Source organism: Brachypodium distachyon, chromosome 3, assembly GCF_000005505.3.
Source record: "Brachypodium distachyon strain Bd21 chromosome 3, Brachypodium_distachyon_v3.0, whole genome shotgun sequence".
Taxonomy (NCBI): domain Eukaryota; kingdom Viridiplantae; phylum Streptophyta; class Magnoliopsida; order Poales; family Poaceae; genus Brachypodium; species Brachypodium distachyon.
In genome coordinates this window covers 13,643,815-13,657,139 of record NC_016133.3, presented here as the reverse complement: position 1 = coordinate 13,657,139, position 13,325 = coordinate 13,643,815, and the positions used below count along the sequence as shown (strand labels likewise).

Sequence of the window (13,325 nt, the reverse complement as noted above, 5' to 3'; positions counted from 1 at the left end):
ACACATGTCGGTTACTCCCAGACCGGAAAGCCAAATGCGCGCCTTCAGAGAAGTGCTTAGCATCTGTGACCTGCACAATATCGGTTTTGAAGGGCTCCCTTACACCTACAACAACAACAACAACAGCGGGCGAAAGAACGTCCGAGTTAGGCTTGATAGACTGGTGGTCGATAGCAACTGGAGAGACCTGTTCAACCAAGCAAGAGTCACCCACCTTGTATCACCTTGCTCTGACCACTCCCCTCTCCTCGTTGATCTCCTCCCGACTGTCCAGCAGGTAACGAGAAAAGGGAACAGACAATATGAGCTGCTCTGGGAAAGATCGAGTGAGCATACAAAAATAATAGCCAATGCCTGGGATGGGCAATCGGGTGACGACATGGACATCATGGCTCAGCTGAACAAGGTTATGGAAGCTTTGTACGGCTGGGGGAAGGAAAAATTCGGCAACGTCATTAGAGAACTTGAGAAAGCCAGAGGAAAGTTAAAGGAACTGCTGGGGAACGGCGCGGACGCGCGCGAAATTAGGAAGATAAACGACAGCATTAATGAGCTGCTGTACCAGGAGGAGCTGCTGTGGATGCAACGCTCGAGAATAAACTGGCTCAAGGCAGGGGACAGGAATACATGTTTCTTCCATAGCAAGGCTGTGTGGAGGGCAAAAAAGAACAAAATCACAAAGCTGAAAGATTCGAACGGGAACTGGAAAATGGAGCCACCTGAATTAGAGAAACTTGCCACTGACTACTTCAAAGACATTTTCACCCATGACCCTGGCCTAAACCACCGACTTGTCAGCGACCTCTTCAGCCCCAAGATCACAGAACATATGAACACTGAGCTTTGCAAGGATTTCTCTGTACAGGAGATCTCGAACGCTCTCTTCCAGATTGGGCCCATTAAGGCTCCCGGGCCAGACGGTTTCCCGGCGAGGTTCTATCAGAGAAACTGGGATACCCTCAAGGATGACATCGTCGCGGAAGTCCAAAGATTCTTTGCCACTGGAAGAATGCTAGCGGGTATGAATGACACCTCTATCGTCCTCATCCCAAAATCGGCCCAGGCAAGCTCTATGAAGGAATATAGACCAATAAGCCTCTGCACGGTCTTATACAAAATAATCGCGAAATGTTTGGTGAACAGACTTCGGCCAATGCTAGGGGATATTATCTCGGATAACCAAAGCGCATTTATCCCAGGCCGTATGATTACGGACAACGCACTAGTGGCTTTTGAATGTTTCCACTACATTGAACACAGTAAGTCACAAGGATCCCACTTATGTGCGTATAAACTGGACCTCTCAAAGGCCTACGATAGAGTTGATTGGACTTTCCTGAAATGCACCATGCAGAAGCTTGGCTTTGCTACCCAATGGATTAGTTGGATCATGGCTTGTGTTACGTCGGTCAGGTATTCTATCAAGCTGAACGGCAACCTGTTGGAGTCCTTTTCCCCCACAAGGGGGTTGAGGCAAGGAGACCCGTTATCCCCGCTCCTGTTCCTCTTTGTGGCCGATGGCCTGTCGGCCCTCCTACAGAAGGAGGCCCAACTCAACCGCATTTCCCCAATACACATCTGTAGAAGGAGCCCGGGTGTTTCTCACCTACTATTCGCTGATGACACACTCCTGTTCTTCAAGGCTGACTCGAACGAAGCAAGCAAGTGATTCAAAGTTATGCTAGCAGCACGGGGCAACTAATTAATCCTACCAAATGTTCCTTGTTATTCAGTCAGTCTTGTGATGGTGTGGTCAGGAATGAGATCAAAATTATTCTCCAGGTCCAGGCGGATGGGTTTGAGGCCAAGTACCTTGGACTTCCTACGCTGGAAGGAAGGATGAGGAAAGGCAAATTTCAGTCTACAAGAAAAATTATCTAAAAGACTGATGCAATGGGGGTGAGAACCATCTGTCGCAGGGGGGAAAGGAAGTTTTGATAAAAGCTGTCGCTCAGTCCCTCCCGACCTATGTGATGGGTGTGTTTAAACTCTCTACTGGACTCTGTGAAGATCTGACGGTTTTGATCAGGAACTTTTGGTGGGGTGCTGAGAACGGTCGTCGTAAAACCCATTGGGTTGCATGGGACAGCATGCTGCGACCAAAGACTAGAGGGGGGTTGGGATTCAGGGACATGCAGATTAACAAGGTATCTGATTTTATTGGCCCAGATGAAAACTGGAATGTTCAGCTACTTGACACGTATTTCCTGCCAATTGACATTGAGGAAATTAGGAAGATTAAGCTCTACCCCGACGAGGTGGAAGATTTCGTGGCTTGGGCCCCCGACAAAAAAGGCGTGTTCAATGTTAGATCGGCATACTTCCTGGGCCTATTTGAGAAAGAACAAGAACTCGGACTGGGGGAGTCCAGCGCTAGGCCTGATGGATCCAGCCCAAAATGGGCTCTGCTCTGGAAAGACATAGTTCCAAAGAAGGTGAATGTTTTTGCCTGGAAGCTGAGCCGGAACGCTTTGGCCACCAAGGTAAACCTGAAACGTCGGAATATCGAAGTCTTGGACATCTGCCCTATTTGCGGAACGGAAAAGGAGGGACTCTTTCCATGCTCTGATTAAATGTCCACTTGCGAGAGGGCTCTGGCAGGCGATGCGAGCTCACTGGGACCTTCCCCGGGAAGATGAAATTGTGAATACCGGGCCGGAATGGATTTTTTACTCCTTTACAACAAAAATGAGATCCAAATCACCATGATTCTCATGTTGCTTTGGCGTGCTTGGCACGTCCATAATGAACTCACGCACGACAAGCCGGCAATCCCCATTGAAGCCTCTAGCAGATTCCTTGTTGGCTATGTGGACTCTCTCCTGCTCGTCAAACAATGGCCGGATAGCGATCCGGCAAAAAGAAAGCAATCAGTCAGCTACTCGGCAAAGATCAACGCCGCAAAGCTGCAGCAGAGGCCGGTCCAAATTGACAGCTTGAAATGGAAACCGGCAGAGAGGTACATGCTCAAACTGAACGTGGACGGCTCCTTCTGCGTCCATAGCAGAAGCGCGGGTGCTGGAGCGGTTTTACGGGACGCTTCTGGCCATGTCGTAGCAGCCGCTTGCCGGCCGGTCCAGTTCAGTGTCGATGCCTTCGAAGCAGAGCTTGCTGCTTGTGAGTTTGGACTAAATGTTGCTTTGCAATGCACTGAATTGGGTTTCTCTTTGGAGACGGACTGTGCAGAGGCGGCAAACCGCCTAAAGGATGTCGACGAAGATCGCTCGATCTGTGCAGGCAGAATTGATGCTATCCAGCGACTCGTGGCTACGCAACCCACTCCAGTGGATTGGATTAGGAGATCCCAAAATAGAGTGAGCCATATCCTGGCAAACATGGCGCGAGTGGCAGGGCGTGATACTAGCTGGTTTGGTAGTGTACCACCTGAAATTATGGACGATGTATTTTATGACTGTATTTTGACCCACATTAATAAAATTTCTCTTCCTCGCAAAAAAAACAAAAGATGCAACACCTAGAATTTTAGAACGACTAATTGGTTGCAAACATTTTAAAAACCTCGATGGAGAAGAGAACATAAATTTGGAATCATGGCACAGAATTTCGAACCCAGACGAATTCGAAAGAAACCGTGATGGTTTTAAGGCAACCTCCAATTTGGTTGTATCATAATGTTGTTTCTTATTATTAATTGTATGGTATATGGCTAGTGTTTCTTATTTTTTGGTCTATCTTACGGCATTTTATTTAATAAGTTGTAGGGTCATTCTACCATATTTTAGGGTGTCAGATCAGATTTCACGTCTATGAAACAAATGACTGATTGGATTTTGCAGTTCCCTGGCAAAAATCGTAGGCTTATGGAAATTGGTGTGTCTGCTCTTTGTTGGTCAATTTGGAAAGCTAGGAATTTAACCTGTTTTCAATGTATTTTCCCTAGTGACCCATCTAATCTAGTTTTTTCATTTTGATATTTTGGATAATTACTGGGTGGGGCTTCAGAGTTCAGAAGCAGGGAGTTAAGGAGAAGATGCAGCTCGAGGCTTAGCTTCTTCATGGTGGCGTCTGAAGTTATGTCGAAGAGTTTTGGCTGGGGTCAGCGTAACCAGCGCCTGACCAATGGACCTTGAGACTGTTCGGAGAAATTTGTTTTGTTTTGTTTCGCTTTCGCCTGTGTTGGTGGAAGGGCAGCATGTACTGCCTATGTAAGATTCCGCGTAGGCCTTACATACCGGATCGGAGGGAGTAGTTGTAGACTGGTTTGGTTTTCGTCTCGTTTCTTTGTGTGTTGAACTGCATTTGAACTTCGGAACCTTGACCTTGTAGAGTTTTGATTTCATTGCTGAAATTGGGGGCAAGTATGCTCCTTAATCCAAAAAAAGGATCAGATTTTACGTAAAGCTAGCGTCATTTTTACAAGAGTCGTGTCTATAATTCTCTCTTTTTCTTTTTTCTTCTTTTTTGCAGGAACAGAGAGCTTTCATTCATTGGGAATAGCATTCTTGCTACTGAGTCTCTTTTCTTTAGTTTTGAGGTCATGTTGGATCTAATTTGTATATATGGCAGGGCTATGATATCTATGGTCCATCTTGGAGTGTTAGGAGAGTCCTATGACCTTTGTCACAGATGAAAACACCCCTCAAAGGACATAAATAAATTCTAAAGCAGAAAGAGTGGGAGAATAATGTGTATTAATTGTCGTTTTAGAAAGGTATTTTTGTCCTTCTATGCCTCGTTGTGACATCCATATTTTCTAGTTACATTGCACATTGACAACTTTTGAACCAGACGTACGGGATGTTTTCCAACTGCATGCAACTGAAGCTAGCATACAAATCCTATAGATGTCCGTATTTTCTTGAATGCATTCATGAGAAATTAATGATATATAATAGTACTTAAACCGTACTGCTCCTACCTAGTAAAATCATCCAAACTGTGTCAAATTGACGGATAATGCACCTCGTGGTACATATATAGGCGTACTACGTTTGAGGGGAAATACTATAGTTACAGAAATGTGTGGTAGCAACTTCAAAATTAATTAATACGACGTTTAAAGAGGAAAATTATTACGAGATTAAGGTAAGAAGCCGCAAGTTTTGGATTTTAGTGAAGTTGAAATCTGTGGCGACCTAAAGTTCATAAATATTGCCACCCACCAAAACTGATGGTCAAACGTGATCTTTGAGTTGGGAGCATCTCTGATGCTGGAATTAATACTACCTATAGGTTGCTCTGGCATTAAATAAAAAATTGGTACCTCATGTTTCAACACATGCGCATGCATGTCGTACTCTTATATATAATGCTGCCACAAATTAAGTTAAAGAAGGAAAAGCATAGAGAATGTATCGTAAACTTATATCGGCATAGTTCGAGATTAAAGGAAGCGCTCTAGCTACCAATTGAAGTGTAATCAAGTACTCTTCGAAGAGTAATGTTTAGCCTCTTAGTTTGGACAGATGGATGAAACTGGTTGGTAGGCCACAAGCTTAACAAACAGGAGATTTTGGATTCACTTCAGATCGATCGCACTGAACTCAGGTTTCGAAAGAAGATGGATGGCACTGAACTCAATATCCTTACTACTGTAAAGACTCAATTGGTGGCGGCGTGGTACATGACCTTTGGATTACATCATATTTTATTTGTGTCTCTAGCTAGTATATTACAAAAAATGATTTATATCGATGAAATAGTTGGAGGCAGCTTATCTGGTTTGTTCAATTTCTCTGAAGGAATGTGAAAGATCCCCGTTGATTTACTAGAAGCAGAAGAAGAATTAGTAGACATCTATTGAATGAATATATATCCCGGTATCAAATATCCCTAATTGTTTTGTTTACTATTTAAATTTACCATTTTTCATTTCACTAGCACAACACGCCAATAACCGTGCATTGCTATGGATTAAAAATACTATGTGAGATGTCTCAAATGATCATACATAATATCTTTTGTGCCAGATCGATCGACCAATGATATTTGTTTGCATCCCAATTGTTTGTGCTAGATCCAACAAGGGGTTGCCTAGAGGAGGACGGATCGCCGACACCATTTGATATTTTCATAGGAGTAAAGATTTGCAATAGTCTTCTATACACCGGTCGAATTTCAATGTTTTGTCTCTATATCCTATTGATGTATATTTCTTGAATGAACAGAGCATAATTTTTGAAATTTGCCAAAACGAAAAAAGTCACTAAAATCCTTGTCCTTGCTTATTTAGATTAAGCTAATCATAAAACATGCAGAGTAAGATACAGACACTAGTACTTAAGCTTTGGACCCAAGATTGAAGGGCTAGCATCAATTGCAAAGGTCGATGAGAGCTGAGCTTGGAAGAAGCCATTGATGGTGAGAGCCTAAGAGGGGTGTGAGAGGTGGTTTAAGTTGAAAAATTTGCTGTTACATCATGCAGAAAGAGAATATATGTAGGAATGGTTAGCTCTAGATCCAATAAAAATCACTATAACACAAATGTGTAGCGACTTTTTCTGAAGACACTTCATATTTGGTAAATTTTCCATATACTCCATTTATATTTGGTAAAAATCACTATAACTCCCCCGTTTGTAGGGCACAGTAGGTCGCATGACAGTGGCAGGTAATGCATCTCTAATAGTTGTAATATAGTTGCTGGTAAATTTTCCATATACTCCATATGTTGTTAATTTTGGTGGTGTGGCAGATAATAAATGAGTAGAGAAAGAGTAAAGTTGTATGTAGATTAACCAACAAAAAACATATTTTCTCCATCCAACAAAGGATGTCTTAACTTTGACTAAATTTGAATGCATCTATACACTAAGTCATGTCTAGATTTATTCAAATTTTAACAAACTTGAGACATCTTTTGTTGGACGGATGGAGTACACAAAGTTTGAAGGTGAAACGAGCTAGAGCAAACATTTATATTCCCTCGTCTCGTATTGGTCAACTTGCATATACGCTAGTACTACATTGAAGCAAGTAGATGACATGGCCAACCTTTGTCGCAATCTATCGTTCAAATCGTTGAATATGCCCCAAGTACGTACGTATAACTCCCGCGCGTGTACCAGCAGACAGACAGCGGGCGGTCAATACAGATAAGTTAACAATAAAAAACTAAAATTAGACACACATTCAAGAGCATACTCCCTACATTCTAAAACACAACTCACATATATTTTTCTCATTTGTTCTAAAACACACCTCATTTTTCTCTTGGTACCCACATCCGGCCAATAACTAGTCATATCAATTTTTTATTAATCCAATACGAGTGGTCAGTCAGAAACGAGAGTTGTCTTGATCCAAGTGCACAAATCTATATGAGTTGTGTATTGGAACGGAGGGAGTATATATGCATGCATATTAATTGTTTAAAATTTTCCCAAATATAAATGCATCTATGTCTAAATAGTGTTGGTACATGTAATATTATGAGTCGGAAAGATTTATATAATTGTACTCGTAACTATTTTCACCGCATACGTTTCTTGTACCAGTACGAAATGTCACTCTACTGCGTGTCCGTCTTCTCTGTCCTTCCGTCCAGCTCTGTGACGAGCAATAACGCCGCACCCTCTCTCAATAAATGCTCTTGATGCATCGGCTCAACACTCACTGCCGCTGCAATAACTCCTCTCCCCCCCCATCGATCCCAACATCCATCCATCCGCCGTTCCCCTTTCTTCCTCCCGTCCTCCCTCCCATGGCGTCTTCTTCTTCTAGCTCCTCGCAGAGATCTCCAAATCGCTCGCCGTCCTGATCCTACCACACGGCCCCTGCAAAACTTTTCTGCATGCGATATCGCCGCTCGGCCGCATGCAGGAAGGAAGCTTAGCTGCAGCGAGCTAGCTACATATAGCCAAACAGACAGAGATCGAGAGATTTATTTGTCAGAGATATTTAGCTCCTCTTCTTTCTTAGATCTCCCGGCCGATCTGCCGCTTCTTGCAGAGCTCTTGGCTTGGCTGTAACTGCTTGCCCTAGATCTGCTGTTACGTGCCGTGCACGCTAGCCAGCAGCTGCTTAATTTTGGACTTGCAGTCTGATGGGCGAGCTAGGTAGCTAAGAGGTCAAAAAACAAGGTAGGGTTTGGGAGCTAGGAAAACAGAAGTTGGCGACGGCGGTCGTCGTCCATGACGCCGGCTAGGCGTCTGCCGCCGATGATCGGCCGGAACGGCGTCGCGTACGGGTCGCCGTCCGCGCTTTCTCTCAGCCAGGTATATGCATATAAGAGAAAATCCTTTCGAATGGTCGTTAAAGAGGTTGTGTTTCTTGGGTTGATTGTTCCATCTTGCGGCTTTAATTTGTGCAGAAGAAGCCGGAAGAGAAATAAAATCCTTCATTTTACAAAAAAATTATAATGCTTTTCTGTTTGTTGGGTGTGTGTCCTTGGCGTTCATGTTGTTCTTGCTCTTCATTGTGCTTTGTTATCCCCTTTCGGATGATTAATCGCCGTCCACGCATGTAATTAATTATATGAGACGATCAAGCCTGCAACTGAGAGACACACTGGGAATGACGAATTAATTAGACATTTAATGTGATATGAGTAGAATCAAACTTTTTTTAAACGGAGAAAAAAAGAGAGAGAAATGTTGAGTTTGTGTGAAATATTTTACATTAATTTGAACATGGAAATGTAAGTGGATGTGTTCCAGTATACTGTTCGCCCAATCTTGTTAGTAACAAATTTCGTTGTCATCTTGCTATAATTGCTTGTTTCCCAGTACATCATCATGCATCATGCTCCTCCATTTGTAACACAAAATATCCCTTTTATACTTAGCTAATTATGCATACTCTCCATATAGCTGGACGTTTTTCCTCATGCTTCTTGCTAATTTCTCGTGCTGGCAGTACAAATATATATGTAAAAAAACAAGTAATTTAAGGCAACCATATCTGAATTAATTACGGAGCATATCTTCATATTCTTTCGTGCAGTAATGAGAACTTGCCGAAATTAATTTCTACACCCCCTCCAACTATAAATTCGCAGGCCGACTTGCTGGACAGCCACCATCTGCAACAGGCGCTGATCCAGCAGCAGCTCTATGAACAGATCCCGGCAACCATGTCGACGCCGGGTGCCGTCGTCAACCACATGCATAATCTCCACGGCATGCCGGCGCCAGACGAGCTCGAAAGCAAGTCGTGCAGCGAGAACAACGGCGCCGACGCCGATGCCGACGGAACCGGCGGCGGCGGTGGCTCAGGCGGCGAGGAGGGGGAAGGCGAAGAGCAGGACCCCAACCAGCGGCCCCGCAAGAAGAAGCGGTACCACCGCCACACCCAGCACCAGATCCAGGAGCTCGAAGCGTAAGCAAATTCAAATATTTCAAATATCTTGACAAAATTCATGTAAAATTTTGGAATTAATTTGCAAAAAAATGTTTTTGAATCGATCTGCAGGTTCTTCAAGGAGTGCCCTCATCCGGACGACAAGCAGCGCAAGGAGCTGAGCCGGGAGCTGGGGCTGGAGCCGCTGCAGGTCAAGTTCTGGTTCCAGAACAAGCGCACCCAGATGAAGGCAAGCTAGCAATTCAAGAAAATTTTGATGAATGTAATTTCCCCAAAATTTAGGATTTGGCTCAATTTCGTCTGAATTTGGGTAAATTCTACATATGCAGAACCAGCACGAGAAGCAGGAGAACTCGCAGCTGCGGGCGGAGAACGACAAGCTGCGGGCGGAGAACATGCGGTACAAGGAAGCCCTGAGCAGCGCCTCCTGCCCCAGCTGCGGCGGTCCCGCCGCCCTCGGCGAGATGTCCTTCGACGAGCACCACCTCCGCGTCGACAACGCGCGCCTCCGCGACGAGATCGACCGGATCTCCGCCATCGCCGCCAAGCACGTCGCCGCCACGGGAAAGCCCATGCCTTTCCCCATGCCCATGGCCGGCCTCTCCTCCTCGGCCGCCTCCTTCCACGGCCTCTCCCCCGCCGTCGCCGCCCGCTCCCCGCTCGACCTCGTCGGCGCCTACGGCGGCGGCGGAGACATGTTCGGCGGCGGCGCCGGGGCAGGTGATCTGATGAGGAGCCATGGGCTTGGGGATGTTGATAAGCCGCTGATTGTGGAGCTGGCTGTGGCCGCCATGGACGAGCTGCTCCAGATGGCGCGGGTGGATGAGCCGCTGTGGAGCAGTAGTGCTACGGGGGAGGCGGCGCTGGAGGAGGAAGAGTATGGCCGGGTGTATGGGGCCAGGGGCCTTGGGCCGAGGCAGTATGGGCTCAAGCCCGAGGCCTCCCGCGGCGCCAACGTCGTCATCATGACCCACGCCAGCCTCGTCGAGATCCTCATGGACGTGGTACGTAATTCCCTCCCTCATCTCATCCATCAAACTGAAATTCGATAGAAATTTTTTTTGAATGATTTTTTTATAATAATATCCTGACATGTTTGAATTACTCTCTTTTTTTTGTGTGTGTGTGCTGTAGAATCAATTTGCGACGGTGTTCTCGAGCATCGTGTCGCGGGCATCGACGCACGAGGTGCTGTCCACCGGCGTCGCCGGGAACTACGACGGCGCACTGCAAGTGGTACGTACTATTCGTACTGCAATTGGGATTTAAATTTTGAATTCAGTGGAATTCGTTCAAATTCTGTAGTAATTTAATCATAAATCAAACGTATGCTTAATTCAAACTCTTGTGCAGATGTCGATGGAGTTCCAGGTGCCGTCGCCGCTGGTGCCAACGCGGGAGAGCTACTTCGTGAGGTACTGCAAGCACAACCCCGAGGGGTCATGGGCCGTCGTCGACGTCTCGCTGGACAGCCTCCGCCCGAGCCCCGCCGTGAAATGCCGGCGCCGGCCCTCCGGCTGCCTCATCCAGGAACTTCCCAACGGCTACTCAAAGGTTAATTTCTTGTGCCTATTAACCCTTAATTGACTGATCTCTGGATCGATGTACTGTCAGCAAAACTGTTGTGTTGGTTGTTAGCAGTCAGAGATGTTTAATTTGAACTTAATTGGATCTTATGTGCGTGTAGGTGACCTGGGTGGAGCATGTGGAGGTTGACGACAGGTCAGTGCACGACATCTACAAGCCATTGGTGAACTCCGGACTCGCCTTCGGCGCCAAGCGGTGGGTCGGCACTCTGGGCCGGCAGTGCGAGCGCCTCGCCAGCGCCATGGCCAGCAGCATCCCCAACGGCGACCTCGGTGGTATGCAACACACACATAATCCAAGTATCCAACCCAAGTAGTATTGGCTCATTTAGAGATTTCTGAACTGTGTCCTGCTGAATTTATCTTGTAATCTACTACGAAAAAATTACACACAAAAAAGGAGATTAGCTGAACAATAAAATAGGCAAGAATACAGCGTAATGTCAATGAAATTGGGCTTTGTTTGTGGCATGCAGTGATCACGAGCGTGGAGGGGAGGAAGAGCATGCTGAAGCTGGCGGAGCGGATGGTGGCGAGCTTCTGCGGCGGGGTAACAGCATCAGTGGCGCACCAGTGGACGACGCTCTCCGGCAGCGGCGCCGAGGATGTCCGCGTCATGACGAGAAAGAGCGTCGACGACCCCGGCAGGCCCCCGGGGATCGTCCTCAACGCCGCCACCTCCTTCTGGCTCCCCGTCTCTCCCAACACCGTCTTCGACTTCCTCCGCGACGAGACCTCCCGCAGCGAGGTACCTTTCGCGGACTAGCTCTACTCTACTTCTTTTCTCCCTAGGGAAAAGCATAGTTGCTGAGCAAAGACACTTCAAAAATTTCCGTGACGAGTTCTTTGAATTTGCAGTGGGACATTCTGTCCAACGGCGGGATCGTCCAGGAAATGGCCCACATCGCCAACGGCCGCGACCACGGCAACTGCGTCTCGCTCCTCCGTGTCAATGTAATTCTTTCCACCAAAAAATATACAACAACTGACTTGCAATTGCTTGATATTAACAGTAAAAAGCGATTATGATCACCTTTAACCTACAAGGCTACAACATGATCTTGTTTCTGTTTTGGTTGGGGCATGGAAAAAATGCAGAGTGCAAACTCGAACCAGAGCAACATGCTGATCCTGCAGGAGAGCTGCACGGACGAGTCGGGGTCCTCCTACGTGGTGTACGCCCCGGTGGACATCGTGGCCATGAACGTCGTGCTCAACGGTGGCGACCCCGACTACGTCGCGCTGCTGCCGTCGGGGTTCGCCATCTTGCCCGACGGGCCCTCGGCGCCTCTGTCGGGGATTAATGAAGAAGGCGGCGTCGCGGCGGGGAAGGGCGGGTCACTACTGACGGTCGCGTTCCAGATACTGGTGGACTCAGTGCCGACGGCCAAGCTCTCGCTGGGCTCCGTCGCCACTGTCAATAGCCTCATTGCGTGCACCGTCGAGCGCATCAAGGCCGCCGTCTGCCGGGGCGGCAGCAGCAATCCGCAGTAGCAGCCCTCAGTTCAGAATTCAGATCATGTGCTTGCAAGGTACACACATCACATGCCCGCTATATATCTTAGTGCCAAAGAAAAAGAGATTTTTGAAAATGGATTCTGAAAATTTAGTACTCCCTCCGTCCAATAAAAAATGTTTTAAATTTATCAAAATTTGAATGTATCTAGACATGACTTAGTGTATAGATGCATTCAAATTTGATCAAAGTTGAGACATCTTTCGTTGGACAGAGGGAGTAGGCAAGATTATCTACTACTTACTAGTTTCTTCTTTGTGCGTTGTGTGTGCTTTGAACAAAATGTATTTACATAATTTAACAGGCAGGATGTTGATGTTTGTCTGGCCCTGTGCAGGATGTTGAGTTTTTTGCACGAATGTTGAAGCGCCTTGTTGATGTTTGTCTTGCCCTGTGCAGGAGCAGCAAGATTTTGGAGAATCTCATCAACGAGGAGTCAAGAACGCACCTCATGCTCTGCTTGCCAAGTGGTGCGCATACCTCACAAGTCGCGAGAAAAATCGCCGCGACGAAACAAGGCGTCACCACTATGCAAGGGGGGATGGTTCGGCATTGACTTCCTTCCACCTTCAGTTTCATGTAAAAGGCTGCTGTTAATCAACCATGTTGTGTCCTCAAATCTGTTTGTTAGGACTGTGCTATTTATTTATTTTTCCAGTTCAAGGGGGTATAAATTAAGCCTCTCGTCTCAAATTTGAGCTGTACTTTGTGGTATGTTGTGTACTCCTGTTGTTTGGACTTCAGGTGCCAGCCTAGCTAGCTGGTAGTCGTTTGAGAGTAGAAATCTGGCGCCTCTTTTTTGGATTCGTAAGTGTTGATTTATAATTTATGTTTCAGATGTCAGCTCTGCTTGCTGCAATTTTAGTTCCTCAGTAGTCAATTGTTACACATCATCGAATGAACAGCTGAATTCCAGCCGATGCTACATCCAAGATATAACCATAATGGATGGATTTACACAA

The 13,325-nt window shown here is 46.3% G+C and overlaps 2 protein-coding genes across 3 annotated transcripts; both read left to right on the top strand.

The window, feature by feature from the left end:
• The first annotated feature begins 34 nt into the window (after positions 1–34).
• On the top strand, positions 35–2,647 carry LOC104584030. Its single transcript, XM_010238126.1, has 5 exons — positions 35–1,063; positions 1,355–1,665; positions 1,758–1,849; positions 2,011–2,483; positions 2,591–2,647. Exons 1-5 carry the CDS (start codon positions 35–37, stop codon positions 2,645–2,647), a joined length of 1,962 nt encoding a protein of 653 aa, XP_010236428.1.
• A 4,908-nt stretch (positions 2,648–7,555) lies between these two features.
• On the top strand, positions 7,556–13,222 carry LOC100843786 (homeobox-leucine zipper protein ROC1). Of its 2 annotated transcripts, none has more exons than XM_003573355.4 (11): positions 7,556–8,177; positions 8,960–9,279; positions 9,373–9,490; positions 9,591–10,265; positions 10,396–10,497; positions 10,615–10,815; positions 10,949–11,123; positions 11,324–11,595; positions 11,706–11,801; positions 11,946–12,379; positions 12,763–13,222. In XM_003573355.4, exons 1-10 carry the CDS (start codon positions 8,094–8,096, stop codon positions 12,339–12,341), a joined length of 2,439 nt encoding a protein of 812 aa, XP_003573403.1. In that variant the 5' UTR covers positions 7,556–8,093; the 3' UTR covers positions 12,342–12,379; positions 12,763–13,222. The 2 variants fall into 2 exon arrangements, with proteins under 2 accessions (XP_003573403.1, XP_010234329.1); XM_010236027.3 differs by having other exon boundaries at positions 12,701–13,222.
• The last annotated feature ends 103 nt before the right edge of the window (positions 13,223–13,325 follow it).